General features: G+C 38.9%; 1 protein-coding gene across 1 annotated transcript in view; it reads right to left on the bottom strand.

The window, feature by feature from the left end:
• Window positions 1-21,886, bottom strand: part of POU6F2 (POU class 6 homeobox 2) — a 450,196-nt gene that overhangs the window by 358,069 nt on the left and 70,241 nt on the right. The window contains exon 2 of the mRNA XM_030871170.2: window positions 2,963-3,134. Within this exon, the coding sequence (XP_030727030.1) occupies window positions 2,963-3,134 (172 nt within the window). The remainder of the gene's footprint in view (window positions 1-2,962; window positions 3,135-21,886) is intronic.

Below are 21,886 nucleotides of genomic sequence, written 5' to 3'. Positions count from 1 at the left end.
AGGGGGACTACACTCCAAAGAAATCCATTTATACTGAAATTTCGTGTACAATAAAAAATGGAACTCTTCTTGTCTCCTCTCACTGGTAAATGTCTCTCCACAAAAGTAAACAGACCAAGATATACAAAAAAAATTTGTCTTAATCTGCTCCTTTCACTCCAGAAACTCAGTTTTCAAAAATACAATGAATATGCTGTAAGAGTGATGGTTTGAGAGAGTATGTTAGAAAAGCACTGTTTAGAGATAAACCTGGACGCTCTCAGTTATTCGTGAAGAATATAATTCTTCATTACCAAGTGAAGAGTATAATCACAACTATATACGGAAACAAAAAACTTGAACATACGTCAAGTAAAATAATGATCCATTAAATTACCACCCATTAATTGTTGCCAAAGTTGGTAGTAAACTAGTTGCTTTCTAGTAAAATTCTGAGAATTATACTAGAAAGTTTTAGCCAGTTACATAGACTAGAGTTCCTAATGCTAAGTCCCAATAATATTAAAAGGTGAGAGCATAATAGAACCAGTAGCTAAGGAAACCTGAGAGACCAATGAGATAATAAATGGTAAGATTACTGTAAAATGAAATGGACAGAATAAATATTCAGTTAATTTTCCATCGATGAGAATGTCACAATAAAATCACAGCTTACTTTGCAAAAAAGAAAAAAAAAAGCATCCTTCTGGGCTGCTTTCTATTCTATCTTTCTCAAATTGTCTCCAATTTTTTTTCTTAAGTTTTCAAAACTGTTCATCTACTGATTTCTTTTAACCTAACAGGAAACTGGAAAATATTCACATTGTGTTTAAAAAGCACTCTAGAGACCAAATAAAAGTGAATAAACAAGAAATAGTAGATATAAGATGTAGATTTTGCTGGATTCTCTCGCACAAACTCAGAAGGTGAGTATTCCAAAGTAAAGATGAGTACCTTCTAAAACCTGCTAAGATTTCTAAACTACACTATGATTCCCGTAAAGATTCCACTTAAGATATATTTTCAAAGAACTTTTAATTCAAATTTCTTTGACCCGCCCCCAACCTTGGATTTTTTTAAGCTTATTTCTCTACACATGCCAATCAGTAAGAGGTGACATAACAAATCTATGGTAATTTTCAACCTTGGAAAATCTAAACAAATGTTGAGAAGCCAAATTAATTATCCTTCTATTGGTTTATTTGAAAAAAAAAACCAACAACAACAAGTTGAGGTTTTAAGTCAAAGTCTACAAAAAGCATTTACTTTTAAAAAATGCAAGCAAAGTTTAGGAACACATAATCCATTATCTTCAGTTATGTTGAATTCACAATTGATTACTTTTTAAAAGTCAGAGTGCTTAGTATTAGTATATTCAACATCAAAGAGGCTGGAGCATGGCTTCTGCCTTCCTGCAATTTACAGTTTTATCTGCCTTCTCTCACTAACCCCTTGAAATGAAATGAGTGTTTTAGGACATAACTCTTCTTACACAGATAAAAACTCAGACTACAACAAAATATTTCTTTAAAGTAAAAATACTAAAACCTTAATGCCTAGGTATGGAAAATTTATGTCAGAAGTGGAATTGCCGCTTTTGCAAGAAAGGGTCATATGAAAAAATTTCTTGAAACTGGCATCTCCTATACTCTTAACTACAAAACAGTATTTTACCAACAGAAAATTTGATACAGAAAGTTTCTCTGCAATACTCCTCTAGTGTTTGACTGAGTATTTAAAATCAGAGGAACACTCCTGTGTTGAAGCTGGCCTAGAGTTGCCAAACTAAGCTGCATTTTTCTATAGTTATTTTTTAAGCTCATGTTTTTAACTGAATTAATGACTTTCTTAATAAAGGAGTCTATGCCATGATGTTGTGTTTCTTTACAGTTCAGGCACTTGACAGCTTTTAACCTGTTCTCTGCCTGATCAATACATATATATCTCTGAGGTATATATATCAGGTTAGTATATATATGTATGAACAGGTTAGTATGTGTTATATATGTGTATAGATAATATATATTTAGTGTCAGAAGTATATAAACACTTGGAAATAATTAAAAGCAAGTGTTTCAGGAACAACTGTTCTGAAAACCTAATGTCACTCTATCCCATAAAGTGCCTTCCCAGCAGAGACATCTATCACCATCCATCACTCAGTCACGCGCCTCAACACAGCCTGCTCCCCTTTCTGATTAGAGATCACAGTTGCTTGAGTTGGCTTACAGAGTGTCATCTGTTTGAATGACAGATGTCTTTGCTGGAGTGGCACTCTGTTTGTTCTTGTTTACGAAACGAAGATTTCTAAAAAGGTTCTGGGCTGCCTCTACATTAGGATGAGGCTATAAACCTCTGTTAAAGGAGAGCGGCCGAGGCGAGGGATGCCAAGGACCTATTTTCTTCCCTCATCACCCTTTTAAAAGAAGAGATGTTCATTCTAATTGTGATCACAAAATGTTATGTCTTTGTGCCCTTCCCGTAGCCACCTTTGTTTACCTGGCAGAGAATGACCGGTATTGATATTTTTCAGTTCCCCTCTCTGGTCTTTTGACTACAGATAATAACTCTTTACTCTCCTTCCCCTTAACAAAAGGCTGCGAAGCAACCCGAAACCGAGTCGATATTTATTCAATAAACGTTAACCAATTCTCACAATGGAACTGATTTCCTGACGATGATTCTCCTCTTCTTTTTTTCCCCATGATCTCTAGCCCGGGGACGCTAGCAATATCTGACCAGTGCAAAGGGGCAGGAGGAAGTTCCTGGTTGGGAAAAGTTTGGAGGACACCCTCCCAGCCAGCTGGCTTCATCAGCTGGGGTGGTTCAGCCCCTCCAAGATGCCAAGGTCCTCTTTGGTACTTAGAAGAAAATTGAATGAACAACAGGAAAAAAAAAAAAAAAAAAGAGGAGGGGGTGAGGGCGTGGATGGCTTTTCCGGACATCATGGTAGGAGTGAAATGAAAGACCTAGACAGACTTACCGAAGAGCTTGCTGGGAGTGTCCTCGCTGTCATTTGATCCCACGGGCGCAAGCAGGGGCTCATTCAGCTCGCTGTCTGAAGTAGCAGCCTTGTCCTCACCTCCCAACTCCGCATTCATCTCACTCCGCACTGACAGCAAGGGCTTACTGACTTGTCCAGCTATCATTGGATCCTAGGATGGGGGAAAAGAGTGAAGGAGAGGAAAAAAAAAAAGTGGCTGCTTGAGTGTGTGCGTGTCCTCTGTCTCCCTCTCCTCTTCTCTCTCTCTTCCACACACAGACTCTCCCTCTCTCCCCTCTCTCTTATCTCTGACTGCTCCCGCTGTTATTGCTGGCTGCAGTCAAGTGAAGAGCTATTACAGACCCGAGTTCTCCATTCCTCCCCACCCTATTAAAGCTCAACTAGCATGAGAAAGATGCAGGAGGCTTCTGAGGAAAAAAAGAGAGAGAGAGAGAGAGAAAAGAAAAAACTTCTTTGAAAGCAACCTAACCAACACAGCTTTAATTGTGGGATGTGCTTTTGTGCAAATGTTTTTACACCTTGTGCTGTCTTGAATGCAAGAAGAGAGAAAAAAAAAAAGAAAGTGCGGGGTTTGTACTTCGGCAACAGACTCAAAAGGAAGGAGCATCCTAGGGAGGACCCAAGGGCTATTTTAGAAAGCCCTCTCCCTGGGGGAGAAGCAATTAAACCCTATCCCGAGAGAAGAAAAAAGAGACAGGGAGAAAAGAGTCGTCCAAAGGCTTTCAATGGAATGAAAGAGATTTCTTATGTAAATTCTAGCAGCACCCTTAGAAGTTGACTTCGCTGGTCCCAGATTTGGGACTGCAGCTGACCCCAAATCAAATGAACATTTGAAAGCAAACAATAAAAGAGATGAAAATTGGTTTACAGTTTTTGAAAGGAATTGGAAAAATACTTACAAACTCTGTTCAATAATTCGGATACCTAGAGCATCCTATGCCCAGAGCATTAAAGAAAAAGAAGTCAAAGATCACCTCCGAAAAGGCAAACTTTACCCCCCAATAATTTAAATCTGCTTTATCTTCAGCTCGTTAGGAGGGCATTTTAGGATCAGCAATATTTTTCCAAGGGCAGCTTTCTATTCCATTTGCAAACTAAGACGCATGCTATTGCGGTGGCACAGGTATCAGAGGCAGAAGGGAGAGAAAAGCCGGAAGTGCCCCTTTTGCGTGTTCTGGGAGCTATTTATTGCCAAGTTCATGCTTAAATGGCTCCTGAGCAGGAGACAGGTGACCAGCGCAGGGGCAGGTAGGGCCGCATGCTGTCTTGTCCCATCATTACATTGGTTGTGGTAAGCCTGGGGTTATTTTTTTTTAATGTATTCATGCCTGAAAAGTGAATTTGATATGACACATGATAATCTATGAAAATGTTAATCAATACAAATAGTTTAAGCTGTCATCAAATTCACTTCTTTAGTCAATACTCATACCACGGAAAACAATGTCACTGTCACCAGGGCTTAATTTGCACAGCACTTAAATATTGGACTCTGTGCATCAATGCACTTCTTCTTCAAATACTGTAGGTAAACACATTTTCTCCCTATTTAAGTCTGAAGCACTCAGCACGCATTTAGCTGAGCCAAATCCTCCCTTTTGAATACCTTGATAGGTCCACTGGAGGGCAAAATTAATACTTAATTGAATCTCACAGTCATCAAAATAATCAATACTTTTTTATTATTTATTCTTTACAGTCTGTTGACTGTTTCAAACCTCTGAGGGAATGGTGGAAAGGATTCATGGCTTTGAAACACTGTCATTTAACAAGGTAATTTTCAGTGGGGCATTAGGGGTTGTGAAACATATAATAAAACAAAAATGGTGGCTTATAATAGGAAGAAAGAAAAGAATTATATTTCTGCCATCTAACAAAACAGGATAAATAAAAAGCAAGTGCAGAGAGAGAGAGCAAGAAAGGAGGGGGACAAGGGATGGAGGAAGACTGGCTTTTGAAGGGTTTTATCATATCAAGAGCAGAGCCGAGCTTTCATAATGCTGACATTTCTCATCCTGACAATCCTAAACAAGTAGAAAGGATGAGATCGCAGATATCATCTTTCATCACATTCTCCAGCTTAAGAACCAACATGACAGCTTCTCTCCCCTTTACACTGTTAATTACTAAATAAAATACTACTCTCTGTCAGCATCAGATTATTGCAGATAGCAACCACAAACATTTCTCCATTGTCTCCCCCACTCGGAAACGGTTGAGCCCTACCTTGAACTCTTTAGAGAATAAATTAGGCTTGTCTCACTGTAGTGTAAATATTTGAAATGTAATCAATGTCATCAATACGGTCGATTCACAGTATTGTCAGCCTAAATTTGCTGGTGATAGATTAGCATTTCATTTACTGTGTTTGGAGGTGGAGGTTTGGAGCGCTTGAAAATGGGGGGTTGGGGGGAGGAGAATGGGGCAGGCAGAGGGGAAAGGAGACACAAAAGTCTCCAAATTTCCCCCAATTTCTTTCCTATGTATCTAAGAAAGACCACGTGTTTGGAGTCTTCTGATTCGGTAAGCAGAGCAGAATGAGGTAGAAAAGGAAACATTGCCTTACCTCATAGCTTCACATGAAGGAAAGGGACCAGGTTTAAATTCTAGTGCATTTATTTTACTTTATAAAAGGTTGAGTCCGCAATCTCTCTGATCTAAAGGAGCGGGTGTGACTCATGCCTTTAAGACACCCAGTCTCTGTGGCCACACTGCTCATTGGAGCATTTTTGAAGATGGTGTTAATGCTAGACTTGTGTTTACAATGACATTCACTACCCTCGTGATAAGCCAAACACGGTTATGCATGTATCAGTGAGTACCTGGGCAGACTTAAGAAAAGGATATTCTATTCCTGCTTTATTTGTGAATGGTCAAACTGAATCCCGAATCCCACAGAGGAGCTGAAATGCAGCTGCTAAGTTCAAGTGCACTTAAATCTTTTAAGATGTTCAGTCTGGCTGATGTGTGCAAAGCATGTACTGGCAGATGGCGTATACTCACTGACCATTAGCTCTTCTTCTTTAAATTACTTTTAGGTACCCTCATCCACAGCTAGGTTCCCAACTAGTGCCTCTCAGTGACCTGAGCTTTGAAAATTCAGGAGTTTGTCATCCAAGTACTCATCTGATTTTCATCCTACAAAATGCTCTACATTTTCCCATGATGCAGCTGTAGGCCACATATATATGTGCATGACATGGTTAAAGAGCAAAGCCCCAGAGAGGCAGAGAGCAGACAGCTTTTAAGCACAGCTATAGCCACTGGGGGGGTCCATTTGAAACTGCGTCACAAGGAGTAACCCCTGAACACAGTCTTATAAGCGACTGAGGTGGGCGTACCTCTTTCAAGCAGCACTTGGCTTGGAAGTTGTTTTCTCCCTGCCAAACGTGATGTCAGTCTGTGAAATCCTTTCTCCCAGAGTAAGGAAAGGATTTCCAACGTGCACCGACGTGGGTGCTTGCAGGAATGTCAGAGAGCTACAACTTTCACATGTACAAGGATTGCTGCAGCAGCAGATAGGAACAGAAAGAGCTAGTGCAGGCAAAAAAATAGTGGGTGAAGACTTCTTACTTGGAAATCTGAAATTGTCACAACTAGAGTGGTAGAAGTTGGGACTTCTCTGCAGTTTGTTCATTGGCCCTGACTGAAGAAAGGGACTTGTCCAAGATGGAACAGTGTCAAGTATAAGCAATAGGAGATGCATGTGCCAATACAGGAATTCACAAGGGTCATAAGAGACCCAAGAAGCCAGACAGTAAAAAAAGAAGAAATAAGAGATGTAGATTCCATTAGCAAAATCTCAAAAATTTTCACCATGTCCTACAATGAAAGGACTGCAGTCAGCATCAGACCACACAGCAATTATTTAAACCTCCTTTGTGCATTGTTAAAAAAGAAAAATAGATTGCATGTATTGAATGCCTTTACCAAATAGGCACCTCAGATATACTTAATGTCACTCAAAGTATGCAAGGTATTAACCCCATTTTAGGGAAAAAGGACTGAGACTCAGAGAGCTTAGGTGACTTACCCCACAGCTAATAAGTGGTGAGGCTGTATTTTGAACCCCAGTAGATTTCATTTCCAAGGATCAGCAGCTTTTTATACAGCATCCTCTACTGCGTGAAAATAACCGAGGCTCATGGACTAGGTAACCCATGGGGTTTCCCAGAACTTGAATTATGGACTGGGAAGGGTGTTAAACCCTGGATAACCAATTCCCACAGTATGCTGTGTATACTATCTTCTTCTCTTCAGACTCTAGAAAAAAAACACCTCTCTGTCTGACGCTGCTTAGGTAAAATCCATGGGGTGACAGGGAATGGTAGAGAGGACATCAGACAGTGTCACGCTCTACATAATCTTAGCAATCACTTAACCACTCTCACCCACGGTTTTCTCATCTGGAAAATGAAAGGGTCAAAATAAAACAGTATTTTCCAAAGTGCATTCCACAGAACACTTGTCCTAAAAGAGATTCTACAATAAAGGATTTTTGTAATCATACCCACGTGGAAAACACAGCAGAAAAGTCTACCAGGAAAGAAATCAATTCAACTCTGCCTAAGGTAGCACTTCCCACAATTATCTGACCATGGAAGACCTTTTCCTTAGTCTTCAGTATATTATCTAACAGATCTCGTGCTTCTTGAAACATTTTAGACTGTGCCTGCTTAGATTACAGCTAACGTAAATTACAGTTCTAATTTTTAACTATTCTATAATAATAGGCTAGACGCCTTCAACAAGTACGTATCTGTCTAGTGCTTCTTACATTCTTTTACCTAATTAATATTCCTTACCATTTATTCATATACAGTTATACACAGCTTAGTATATACTAACTGTAAATACTCTTTGTGTGCTAATTTCTGATACTCTTTAATTCTTAAATAAGGATGTCCCCATGTATTTCTGTTGTAAAACCTTTACTTGAAGAGCAGATATAGGGCACTGTGCAAAGGAAAGAATTTGACTTGGGCTTTCACCAGGCTGTTAAAAATAATACCAGATAAACAAAGATATAATTCAGCTAAAGGCCTTCAATAATTTAACCAACAGAGTTTTTGTAAGCATAATCATTCTCATTTTATAGTAAGGGAAACTAAAGATAGGGAGATTATTATTAACTCAGCAAAACATCCATGTCCAGTGGCAGCCACGCGATGGAAATACCCTCGCCCCTCTAAACTGAGCTTGAACTCAGTCCAGCATATTTTTATGTACATACAAACCAACTATGAAGCAGGCAATCAGAACAGCTTTGAGGAAAATATTTATAAGATAGGCAGGCAGGCAGGCTTCAAAAATCCAAGGGAACAATTCATTTGGTCACAAAGCGCCAGAGTAGGGCAAAGTTGCACTCAACAGATCTATTTCTAGAACTCGATAGAAAAATTATATCCATTATAAAGGAAAAAAAGTATATTGGGTTTCCCTCCCCCCACCCTTAAAATGCTACATTTCAATTTAGGAATCAGCAGAACAAATTACCTACAGACAATTTAAGGTGCAAAGACGGCATCACATTTTGTATTTAATTTCTCCCACTGAGAAGTAAAAATCAAAATCATAAATGAATGAAGAGGAAGAAAGTTGACCTTAGCGGGTTTGGGAAAAAGGAAACTTCAAGTGTGGATTCTGTTACCTTAGCCATGGAAAGAAAAAACAATTTTTCTCTTTCTTTAACCAATTACCAAATATTATTAAGGTTAATGAAGTTAGTTCTCAATATGAAATTTAATGTACCAAAGAATGTTTTCCCCCAAAAGTTACAAAGAATTTCTAATTTTTCTACGTATTATGCAATACTTCCTCCTTCTATTAATAAGTTTTAAAAAGATATTCTATTTGACTTTTGGAAATAAGCCCATAGTTTATTTTTATGTTTTTCTTTATATGTGTACATATTTTTCTTTATATGTATATGTATAATATAGTTGAAAATTCTGAAAATTAATGATCACAAGACATTAAAAACACCATAAATTTACCCACCACTGATAATTTTATTTTAAATGTCACTTCCTAGACTGCAAACAAAAACTGTTCTGAGAAAAGCTGGAAATCCCACATTTTTAGCAAATACTCAACAGACAAAAAATTGCATTACAATAAATTTAATTACAAAACTCAAACGTATACCCTTGATAATCCCACAATAGATTTTCACAGCAACATGCTGATCCCAACCTACGTTGCCTACTTCAACCCAGTACTCACAACTGTTCTTTCTTTCTCGTCTCTCCACTTTTAGTTAGTGTGGCCAACATTTTATTTAACCCATCCCAAAATAAAGAAGATGAATATTTGTGAAAATCAAGCAGGGCATTCAAAACTCAAAATAAATGCTGGGTTTCAAGAGTGAAGTAGTGAAGTACTGAGGAAACTTCAGGAGACTTCATGGATACCCCCTGATTTAGCATCTGCATGACTGGCGGTGAATCACCATCTCTTTCTTCTTGGATTCTGTACCAACATGGCTTTACGTATCTCAAGGGAAAAATATGAGACCTGAGTGAGGTCATGTACAGATACTGCATGTGAATATGTTTTGAAAGGTAGAAAGTGTTACACAGAGAGACCATTTTCACCACACCTCTTCCCTCATTAAGGCCTCCAATGGACTGTGAGTTGTTTTTCTTTCCACGCCTTCAGATTGGACCAGAAGTGTACACTACAGTGGATGCTGCAATGTGCTACCTAGATCCCTGCTTTAGGACCAAGGCACTCATTTCCCAGCTGCCCAGAATGCTGGCTAAGGATGGCTCACCCCTGAGTCCTTCCCAGGAGCTGCCTTTTCCAAGGTCATGTCCCTTCCTTAAGGGCAGCCTAGATTCTGTCTTATGGCCTTCAAAGACCAAAATACTTAACTCTCTGCCCCTTTACAGAAAAGGTTTTCAGACCCCTGAGGTCTACCCTGGGCTCGGTCAGCTGCCTTAAACAGTATTCATGCTCCAGGGCTGGTGTTTAATCAGAAAGTCCCTACTCCAGGCTTGGCCACCACAAATTCCACAGCTACCTCTGTTCACTGTCCCCACTCCCTCACTCTACATTTTGCTAATTAGTACAGTTTATATTAATTTTGAGTGAAATTGTTGATCAGCATTAATGGAGGTTAGAAATGAGTTCTCACTTGGTTAAATTAGTCATATTCAAGATATATGTATTGGCTAAAATATTTTGGAGACGTTCTCCACCCTTGAGTGGAACCAGAGAATATTAAAAATCCAGAAAGTCCTGTTGCTTATGCTCTTGGGGCTAGTGGCCTAAGGTTTGACCCCCAAACTGTCCCATGTCCAATCTTTGGGTCAGAGAGTTCTAGTTGCCTAATGCTGACCGTGAAGGAAACTCATCTTGCTTCTAGAATCTTGCCACACCTACTTTAATGAACCTTCCATACCAGATGTGCTCTGTTCACCCAAAACGACAAACAGCTATGACTTTATCAAGTATACAAACAGGTTGAACAAACTATTTGGGGATGATTAATAATTTGGGGGATAATAATATTTGGGGATATTTAATAACTATGTTATGTATGGCAACTTTTGGTCTCAGAGCTTGATTTCATTATAAGCAGGTAGGAAGGCTTTGGGGATGTAGCAAGGTCTCCCCCATCTCAAATCATTACTGACTGCCATCAACCACTAAAGAACCCAGTAATTGTGCAAATAAAATCTGGCTTAGGCCACTGCAACATAACCCACTACACTGGGTGATGACCCACGGTGTCTTAGAGAGCAGGCATGGTCATTTACAGAGTGAAATAGAGTCCAGAACCCCTGTTCAGAAGATGCCTTGGGCAACTTACACTATTGCCTTCATCAATCCCCAACATTTTATCTAGGGGATAGTTAGTTAAGATGAATGCCCAGAACCATCTTGGAAGGATAAAATAAGATTGCAGGGCTTCCCTGGTGGCGCAGTGGTTGAGAGTCCGTCTGCGGATGCGGGGGACACAGGTTCGTGCCCCAGTCTGGGAGGATCCCACGTGCTGCGGAGCGGCTGGGCCTGTGAGCCATGGCCGCTGAGCCTGCGCGTCCGGAGCCTGTGCTCCGCAACGGGAGAGGCCACGACAGTGAGAGGCCCGCGTACCGAAAAAAAAAAAAAAAGATTGCAAAATATCTGGCCTTCCCTGGTGGCGCAGGGGTTAAGGGTCCCCCTGCCGATGCAGGGGACATGGGTTCGAGCCCGGGTCCGAGAAGATCCCACATGCCGCGGAGCACCTAAGCCCGTGCGCCGCAACTACTGAGTCTGCGTTCTAGAGCCCACAAGCCACAACTGCTAAAGCCTGCATGCCTGGAGCCCCTGCTTTGCAACAAGGGAGGCCACCGCAATGAGAAGTCCGTGCACCACAATGAGGAGTGGCCCCCACTCACTGCAACTAGAGAAGGCCCATGCGCAGCAGCAAAGACCCAACACAGCCAAAAGTAAATAAATTAATTTAATTAATTAAGAAAAAGATTGCAAAATATCTGATTTGCTTTGGTGTCAGAGGATGGTATTTCATTTTGTACACATGGGCACAGTTTAAGAGCCTCTTGCCTTTTTGTTGAGGTTTGTTGAACTTCAGTTAAGCATACAATCTCCTTCTCCCGTCACTTGCTATAGAAAGAGTTTCTATCTTTCTCCAAGTCCCACCATGAGTGCCACATCCTCTTAACTCTGCTAATGGTCTACAGACAACTCCAGTTAAAGATTAGAGCATCAGACACAGCTGTATTTAAACGCAAACAAGCAAATAAATAAGCAAAACATAAGATGAAATAACATAATCAATCAAACAGTAGTCAGCGAGTTCTGGACTTCTACAAAGAATCTAGTGTACAGATAGACACACATCATCTAGCTCATCACCTTGTACCTCTATAGCTCCTTTGCCCCCAAGAGGTTAAAATGACTGTATGCGTGATGCTTCACATATACTTATCTGGGAAGATAGGGAGACACTGATATTGACAACCTAATAGCACCATCAATTCAATTTCCTGCTGCCTTTGTGAAAAAGCATCAATAAGAGTTCAATCCAGGCTCATCTAGATCTGGTCTTTTGGTAATGGGGTTATACAGCAGTATCGACATTGCATACATATACCCTATATTCATACATTCTTTATAATCTGACGGCTTCAAATAGGTATCAGAATTTAATCAGAAAACAACACAGATTGAAATGGACTTGTATTTAGAGATTTGAATGTACAGTTACTAAGGAGTTACAAAGAAAAAACAACCTACATTATCCTAAAAAACGTACTTTCTAGCATCTTAAAAATTCTAAGAGGTACTTGAGAGAGAGAGAGAGAGAGAGAGAGAGAGAGGTACATATATAGACATTAAATAGATAGATAGATAGATAATTCTGTATGGAGACTTCAGTGTACTTAAAGAAAGGGTTTCACAGGTCCGCCCATGTTACATATTTGCCATGCATCACAGATGCAGTAAAATCAGGACAGTTTTTTGGTTGGTTAATCACTTACTTTTCCAAAAGACTTAAGCAGTAGACTCTACAGCTGAGATGTTTGAGCCCTCTGCAGACAGACATGTCTCAGAATCCCCAATACTGGGCGCCAATATTGTGTGTGATACAAAAAAAGGCTCTCAAGAAATGTGTTTTGATTGATTGTGAAGAAGGAGGAAGGAAGGAAGGAAGGTTGGTTAAGGCAAGGATTGTCCTTGGTTGGCATTTTTAATATTTTAATCATACGTTTAATCACGTCTGAAACTATACAATATGAAACTAAGGCCTCACTTGGCTATCTTACCTGTCTGGCATCGCACACACATACACACCGACCCATATTCTGCTTCCAGAAATGTGAGTTTGGTTTTGCATGATTGTGTTACTTTGTTTTACCAAAAGACAAAATGGAAGGATTTAATAGCAACACTGAAGGGGAAAAGGAAAGTCCTTTTTCTCTGCTTAGGACGGAGGTTGAATGAGAGCAAAGCTATGTCTGGTCCAGGGGATAAGCTCAACCAAGCAAAGGCATCAGTGCTGGACTCAGGTGGCTGCAGATGAGGCCATGGCCGGCCCACCATGGGCCTCAGCCTCAGCTCTGTCCATGCCTCCTGTTCAACCAAGAAGATTCTCCCTCTGACGCTGCTCCTACACAATTCACTCTCGTTCCCAGGCACCCCATGGTCATTCAGGAGCAGTATCATCAAACACACACAGCATATTAGAAATATTTTATTACAAATGTTCTAATTCTATCATTCTTCTCGGAAGCAAATATTCCGAGAAATGAATTAAATGAATAATCCATTAAATATGTGGACACATCTAATTCAATTCTTCCACTCTGAATAGCAAAAGACAGACAGTTGAGGAGAAAAACCTTTTATTCAGAAACGATCCTTGTAGTTCCTTATAGTTTCAAAGTTCCATAAATAAATAGAAAAATCCATTCTGCCCCCTGCTGACAGACTAACATTCCTAAACATCCAGTTTGAAACCTGAAGGTTTAGCAGTACCTTCTAGGTTGGGTCCACATCTCACTGAGCATGCCACAACCTCCATACTCGGCAGGTCCAGCTTTTCTCCGGCTGAGTATGACTAGGCAACGCACAGCCAGAGAAAGCGCCGTTCACGTTTTTATAATGACTGTACTAAGACATTTTCCGGCAGGTAGCAGTAAAGTGTCGGGGACTGTCTGGTCTAATTTGCAGAGAGATGCCCTCCCTTTGGTCCACAGTGGGCCAACTGGGGCCAGCCTCACCAGTGGTGTCACTTTCTACTCAGTGAAGGGCCTGCAGCAAGGGCCTTACTGTGGCCTGAGTCTCAATTTCTCTGAGAGGAAATGGGAGTAATAATGGTATATGCCTCGTGGCATAGCTTTGCAGATTAAATAGTTGACAAAGAATGGTTAGAACAGGCCAAGTGCCTAGCAGTAATAAGCGCTGTATATACTGCTCTAGGTCTGCCACCCGCCTAACAGAGTGTGAACATTGTGTGCATTTTGCCATCTGATTTTCAAAGGGATTCCTGATCCACCTCTTCATCTCCCCCGCCTCCCCAGTAACCATTGCTGAGGAGTAAGGGCCTGTCACTGCATCCGCCTACTCCAAATATTAAGATGGTGTTTGGCACATCATAAGCCCTCCCTAAATATTCACTGATTTTATTTGAAAAACCAAAACAAGACTTGACATCTATAAATGATGGAAGACCAAAAATTCGTTAGATTTTTAAAAACTAAGTTACTCTGATGTCTTTTGAGAAGGAATTTGCTTTATAAATCCTACGGTCTTATTATTTTAAGAATGGTCAGGGGGCTATAAGTTCTGTAGAGTTGTATCCCTGAATTATAACAGTATCTGGCTTTTAATCTTCCAAGCACGTAGCCACGTTCTCTAAAAAAGCCATTCTATCCCTGCTCAAAAGGCCATTGTCTAATTGATTTCACTAATAGGTGTTTTCCTTTCCTCTCCTCTCAAAACACAATAACATGGGCTGGACTAATAATACGGGTTGCTACCTTGCTATTTCTTGTCCTTCCTAGCAATCTGGGCAGGTTTCTCTCGGCCAACACCAGCTCCTGCGGAGTTTTCCTCTCCTTTTCTGCCTTGGGTCTGCACAGGGCTGCACCTCGCACCAGCTGCTCCTTTTTCCTCCCTCTCCTGTAATCCACTCTCCTTTAATATTCCAAGGGTGACCCTTGACTGTCCTTTGAATGCTGCTCCAATTCAAAAGGCTTCTGAGCTTTTAAGACAGCAGAGATAACATAATTCCAAGAAGACGGGGTGGGAGGGAGGGAGAATGTGATTGGAAAGATTAGCTAAATCTTCTCATTCCTAGGGATTTGGGCTCTCACAAATACAGGAACTGGGAGGTTTTTCCTTTTTTTTTTTTTTTTTTTTAATGGACTCTCCCGACCCTCCTCAGCTCTCGTATTAACCTCTATTCAAAATATTTTGTTTCTAACCCCAACCATAAAAAGAGACTTAACTGAGTATTTCTTTAAATCTCTAGCCTTTGAAACAAGGGCAATTTTAAAGCAAGGCCAGCTTTTATTAATATTTATTTATGTTCTCTTTCATTTGCATGATTGGGGATGGCTCCGAATCCGGTTCTATTTAGGACAAAGCTGATGCAATTCAACAGGTATTTACTGACAGTTCATCGTGTACGAGGTGTTATTCAAGGGACGATGGGGGATGTAAGGATCCAGAAACGCTTGCTACCATCAAAAATTTCACCATCTATAGACATCAGTAAAGGGATGGTATTCGGCATCTTCTATGAGCCTTGTATACTTTCTGTCACAGATATAACATTTTCCTGGCATCCTTTATCTTCCCTTTCTGTAAAATGCCAATGTATACTAACCACTTGGACCATGCATGCGCGCGCACACACACACACATAACACCCTTTCTTTGACACACTGTTTTAATATCATTACAGATGCTAATGAATAAACATGTTGCTCCACTCAGGGCGTTTTAACTGGGCTTTTCTAACCCTCATCTGCAACTGATGACAGGCTATCTTTTGACTCACACTAAAACAAGGTATCAACACAGCTATCCGCAGGATCACTGGCACTTAAGGGCTGCACTACCAAGTGGAGCAGATGAAGAACCTGAGTTACTACTGTTGGTCACGGAGTATTTTTAAAGAATTGCTTCCTTAATATCCTCAAGCACCTACAGTAATGAGAATGGGTAATGTGTTGTCAAGAGGAAAACAGACCTGTTTTAACAAATCAGTAAGGCACACGCATAAAAAACATCAGAAAACAGATGTGCAGAAGTCTTGACAAACAACTGGCTCTTTTCAGTGGGTTTAGAAGCCTCCATCCCCATCCCACCCTTCTGCTATTAATTTGCTTAGACAAATGTTTCATAGATTAAAAATACACAATTTTAACTGAAGGCCAGCTGACTTATCCTGAATCTATGTAACTGGGTCCATCCCAATGACATTAAGGTACCAGTGGCCCCAAGAAGGCTCAAACATCCATGGTGGAATGCAGCCTCATTACACAATCCTCTTTCATTCTACTCCACTGAGCGTCTGCACGCTTTCTCCCCATGCACATGCATTGTGCCTGGAAAGTTTTCTGTTTCCTGTACAAAATAAATGAGAAATGGACTGTCACTGAATTCTCCTTTCTCACTACTTCAGCTACAAGGGTTCGTGTCTCTTCTTTCCTCCATGCCCACTAACAGATGGGTCCTGCTGGGAATCTCTGTGGGATTTATACCCTGCCTGCAAGGTTCGCCCTTGGCTTCTGGATCTTGAGGGGGCCACCTGTGGGCACTCATTTCCTTAGCATGTCAAGCAAAACTCTAATCAAACCTGCAGAGTACTTAGTTTAAAAAATCAGGAGGAAATCATTTTTTGATTAAAAACAAGCAGAAAAGTAAATTCAAATTAGCACTGAAATCAACTAGGAAACACAATCCCGAGTTTTTGATATAAAAATAGATAGTCAATGATGATAGATTTTTAAAAATCGAGTTTTCTAAATCCAGTGGAAAATAGTTTGATTTGTTGTTGCACAGGATTATTGGAGATTCTTTCCTCTTCATTTAACTTTGATATTGGGAGGGTTTTTAATGCTATTTATTTATTCAACAAATATGTATTGAGTGAGTATTGGGTGCCATGCTACCCACTCTTCAAGGTGATGGGAACACATCATTGAGTAAGACAGGTCAATGCAGGCAGTCCTGTAACTGAAATACCTTGGGGAGACTGACAATAGCCAAATCAATAAATAAGGAACCATCATGATGTTGAGTGGTGCTGAGGGCTATGAACAGAAATAAAGCAGAGTGAAGTGTGGGGAGAGTGTGGGTGTGTCACATATAAGATGATCAGAGAGGTCGCACAGATAAGGGACCCTTGAGCAGAGGCCACCGTGAGCAAGGTGAGGGGCATGTGAGCATCACAAGGGGACACTGAGAAAAAGACTCTGGCCTGGGAGCCTGTTCAGTGCCCTCAGGGGACCAGGAGGCTGAGATGGCTGAGAGGGAATGAGTGGTCAGTGGGTGGTGAGGCCAGAGAATTGGGTGCCAGAGAAATGGCCAACAGCAAGATCAAGGGGGGGGGCTTCTGGGCCATTGTGGGGACTTGGGAGAGGAAACCACAGAGGGTTCTGAGCAAGATGAGACAGGATCTGACTTGTCTTTCGAAAGGCTGCTTTTGTGGGAGGAAAGTGAAGCACAGAGGGAAATACCTTGTAGTTGGGACGTGAGATCAAAACATTTGTTAACAGCTTTACTGAGATATAATTGATACTCAAAACCAATAGTATAGTTAGTTTTAACGATATTAAAAACTAGCACATACTTAATGTATACAATTTGGTGAGTTTGGATGTACACAGACACATGTGAAACCACCACCACAATAACACATTCCATCACCTCTAAAGGTTTCCTCCTGTCCCTTTTTCTGGATAAATTTTAAATTGCAAACAAAAGATTACAAAATGTCTACCACATAAAAGATGTTATTTTTATGGAACCAGAAAACACTTCAGTAGCTTGAATCTTATGAAAACTCAAACTGCAGCCACATTGTTTTGCTTGCTATCTTATCCCAACAGCCTTTAAATCAACTTAATCTCTTTTGAGAAATTAATTAAATGAATCATCTCTCAGCTCTACCTGTCTCTGCAGAAGCTGCCCTGACTGCTTCCTTCTTGCTCTTCAGGATGAATTAAATTATTACCAAAGTCCGCCTGGTCACACGTGCCAAAAGAGGAAGGTCCCTAACATCACTGAAATCCATTCTTGTTGACACCTGATTAGCTCCCAAGGCAGTTTTAGAAAAGTCACTTTAAATTCTTTGAATGTTTCTTTCGGCTAAAATAAAATGTGTTACATCCCAGTGGGGCTTAAGGACTGTACAAAAAACATTACCTACAGGACTCTCCGGGCATTAATCTCACCCCTCCACCTCCCCCAATCCCCCCAAACCCCTGCCTCCCGCACCGACCTGGGCATCAATTTGGAAGGAGCCTCTGCTCTACCTGTAAAAGCACATCTCTTCTAACACACTTGGTCACTTGCATTCTGGGCTTTTTGACTTACTTTTACATGATAAAAAGCCCCCTTTTCAACTGTTAATGGCATTAAGAGCCTTTTTCTTAATGCAGTCTTTGCTTCCAGGGCAGCCCTGGCAAGAAGCTTGTGCTTTCTAAGTCTCCACTTCAATCCTACCCCACCTCTCTGTTATCATCCATTCTGACCTGCAGTGCGTCAGGTCCCCGAGGTTCTGCACGATTCAGGGCAAATGCTTGGTCCCGCTCTACAACCTCTAACTGCGATGCTCAAGTCCTGTGGATTAGAATCACGTGGGGGAAATGCGGTGGAGGGGCTCCTTCCTCAAACCTGTCAAATCACAATCTCAAAGGGAGGGGCTCAGAAATCCATACTTGTAACAAGTTCCTCAGAAAATTCTTATGAGCACTAAAGTACGAGAACCCTTACCTTAAAGGTATATACTGAAGAATAAGAAGGAAAGTGTTACCAAGTTTTCTCAACATTTCAGAAGAAAGCATGCCATAGCAATGCACAGATTCATAATAACTTTTAAGTAAGAGACTGCTTTATAACTTCCTCTTATTCTGTCCTCTGAGTCACAAAATTTGGGGTCTTGAACTAAATATTTATTTCATATTCTCTATATTTCAGATTTTATCTTTCATTCTTTCAACATCATCATTCATTCTGACAGTCATACTATATTTTAAGCTCTATTTTTTTATCCATATCTATCTTGAACTTTAGAAGTATGGAACTCATTGTAGAAATCTTTGAAAGTTATTTATCTATGTGTGTGTATATGTATATATGTGTACACACACATATATACATGTAGTACGTCTATATACAATCTGTGTTACCTTTGTTAATGTTTACAGATCCACATTGCATATACAAGTTAGTATTCCGCTTTTCTTTTTGATGGTTATCATTTTTTAGCAAGAAAGTATTTTTTTCAGCAAAGCATTTTTTTCAATTGAAGTATAGTATATATACAATGTCATGTTAATTTCAGGTGTACAGCACAGTAATTCAGTTTTACACACACACACACACACACACACACACACATATATTCTTTTTCAGATTCTTTTCCCTTATATGTTATTACAAAATAATTGAGTATAGTTCCCTGTGCTTATACAGTAGGTCCTTGTTGGTTATCTATTTTATATGTAGCAGTGTGTATATGCTAGTCCCAACCTCCTAATTTATCCCTTCCCCCCCAGTATCCTTCTTTTATAATTCACTTTTCATTTAATAAATATTTGTTAGAGACCTAAAAAGCACTACCAGCTACCACGTGGTAAGACAGCTGAGCACTATATTTGCCACCACAGACATTATTATATTATATTGTAACCATATTCTCCAAATGAATTAGTATCTAAAACTGTGATTTCAAACTGCTGAATAATATTTACTCTGATGCCATGGCTTACTGAACTCTTTTCTAATTGTAGAACATTCTGGGCAGTGGTCTTTGAAATGGGCTACATGCACACAAGAAGAAGTGCAAGGCAGTGCATTCAGGTACAGGAAGAAAGTATTAGAATTTCTGTTTTTATTTCAATTTTTTCAATTCTATTTTGTGTATGATTTTTAGCAGTATAATACCAAAAAAAGAGTAAATAAATTACACGTATTAGGAGTACCTGGTAAAAATTAGTTTCACTGATAAAGCTGGGTTATCACAAAACTCTGCTGTCCTTTGATTTAAGATGTGTCCAATTATTCACACAAAAATAAAATTTTGACAGTTTTAAACATATTCTCAGGAGTGAAATTACAAATAAAAGAGGATGGACCATTGCCAAATTGCCTTCTAGGTCAGTTGGTGGAAAATTTATGCTCTCAGTGTCTGAGAGAGCTTCTCTTTCATATTATATTTAAATTTTTTGCTGATTTATTAGACAGAAACTGGCATTTTATTAATGTTTTAATTTGCATCTCATTAGCAAAGCTAAAATTTTCAACTTTATTAGCTAATTGAGTTTCTTCTTTCATAAATTACTCACATCCTTTGCCTGTCTTTCTGCTGGGGATCTAAGTATTTTTCTAACTGAACTTTGTATAGATATATAGAAATAGTAATAATTATTAAAAACAATGGCTGACACTTATTGTGTTGAGTGCTGGCTATGCTAGAAATAGACCAGACCTTCTTTCTAGTCCTCTAAACAACCAAGAGTGTTATTATGCCCATTTCATGGATTATGAAATTGAAAGGAATGAAGTTAAATAACGTAATTTGGCAGAGTCTTCCTGATTACAAATTGTAAGAGTTAGAATTTCTTTTTTTTTAGAATTTGTTATCCCTTTGATTTTTATTAATGTTGGTTAAAAATATATTTAAAAAATTCTTATCCAGTCATATTTATCAACTCTCTCTTTTATGTCTTGTTCTATTGCTTTTACTATGAGAAATCATCCATGGAAAGGCATACATAGTCTCCAGTTTTTTTCTATGATTTTATTTCTAATGTAATTCTAGAATCTATCTGGAATATATGTGGGTGTATGGCATTAACTGAAAATCTTACAGTTTCCCAAATAGTCAATTTTTAGAGCACAAGTAAATAACCCATTGACATATTATGCTTTTTTTTCCATCAAAAACTAATTTCTAATGGAAACTCAGGTCTGTTTTTGTAGCATATATATGTGTGACCATACATAATGCAATATATATGTGTTAAGTGTATAAATATGTTATATATAATATATATGTTGACTATTATAAATATAATTTATAGGTATAAATTATATTAACATGTATTTATATAATTATATATGTATTTTATATTATGTAATATACATGATAGAGCAAACATCCTTATTATATTCCATTACTCTTTTTAAAAAATTTCTTACATATTCTCTGCTGTTTTTTCCAAGTGAACTTTAGAATCATTTTGTCTAATTTTAAAATTAAACAGATAAATGTCATCTTTATAACATTCTGTGTCACCATCAGGAAACTTGGTCCTTTTCTTCATTTATTTAAATTTTCTTGTACTGTTATCAGTGATGTGTGGTTATTTTTATATCTATTGCAGACATTTTTGCTTTAAAATTTCCAAATATTTTTTGGTTTGTTCCTACTGTAAATAAAATCAATTTCCCTTTCTAAGATCAAGTAATATATGGTTATTGCTCTTATTTAGAAAAACCATTGAGTTTTCAGTTAATTCTATTAGGAGTGTACATATATATTCATATTTTTAACAAAAATAGATGTCTCCTCTTTTGTAATATTTATGGCTGTTTCATATCTTATAACACTATAAGAAAAATAGTGCATAACAATAGTGGTATGAGGCCTTGATGCTTCTGGTGTTTTTGTAGGATTTTGGTGTTGGTTTAAAGATCAGCTTTATCATGTAAGAAACTCACAAATCATTAAGGATGTTTTTTATTAGAAATGGCTGTTTTTTAGTATGGAGTTTCCTTTAAAATCTAAAAATAGAGTTACCATATGATCCAGCAATCCTACTCCTGGGCATATATCAAGAGAAGATGAAAACTCTAATTCAAAAAGATACATGGACCCCAATGTTCACAGCTGCACTATTTACAATAGCCAAGCCATGGAAGCAACTTAAATGTCCATCAACTGATGAATGGATAAAGAAGATGTGGTTCATATATATTGTTGTAATACAATGGAAGACTACTCAGCCATAAAAAAGAAAGAAATAATGCCATTTGCAGCAACATGGATGGACCTGGAGATTATTATACTAAGTGAAGTAGGTCAGACAGAGAAAGACAAATATATGATATCGCTTATATGTGGAATCTAAAACACAATAATACAAATGAATTATTTACAAAATGGAAACAGACTCACAGACTTAGAGAACAAACTTCTGGTTACCAGGAGTAAGG

Source organism: Globicephala melas, chromosome 9 (assembly GCF_963455315.2).
Source record: "Globicephala melas chromosome 9, mGloMel1.2, whole genome shotgun sequence".
NCBI classification, from domain to species: domain Eukaryota; kingdom Metazoa; phylum Chordata; class Mammalia; order Artiodactyla; family Delphinidae; genus Globicephala; species Globicephala melas.
The sequence above is the reverse complement of the archived record's forward strand: the minus strand, read 5'-3'. Positions and strand labels throughout refer to the sequence as shown.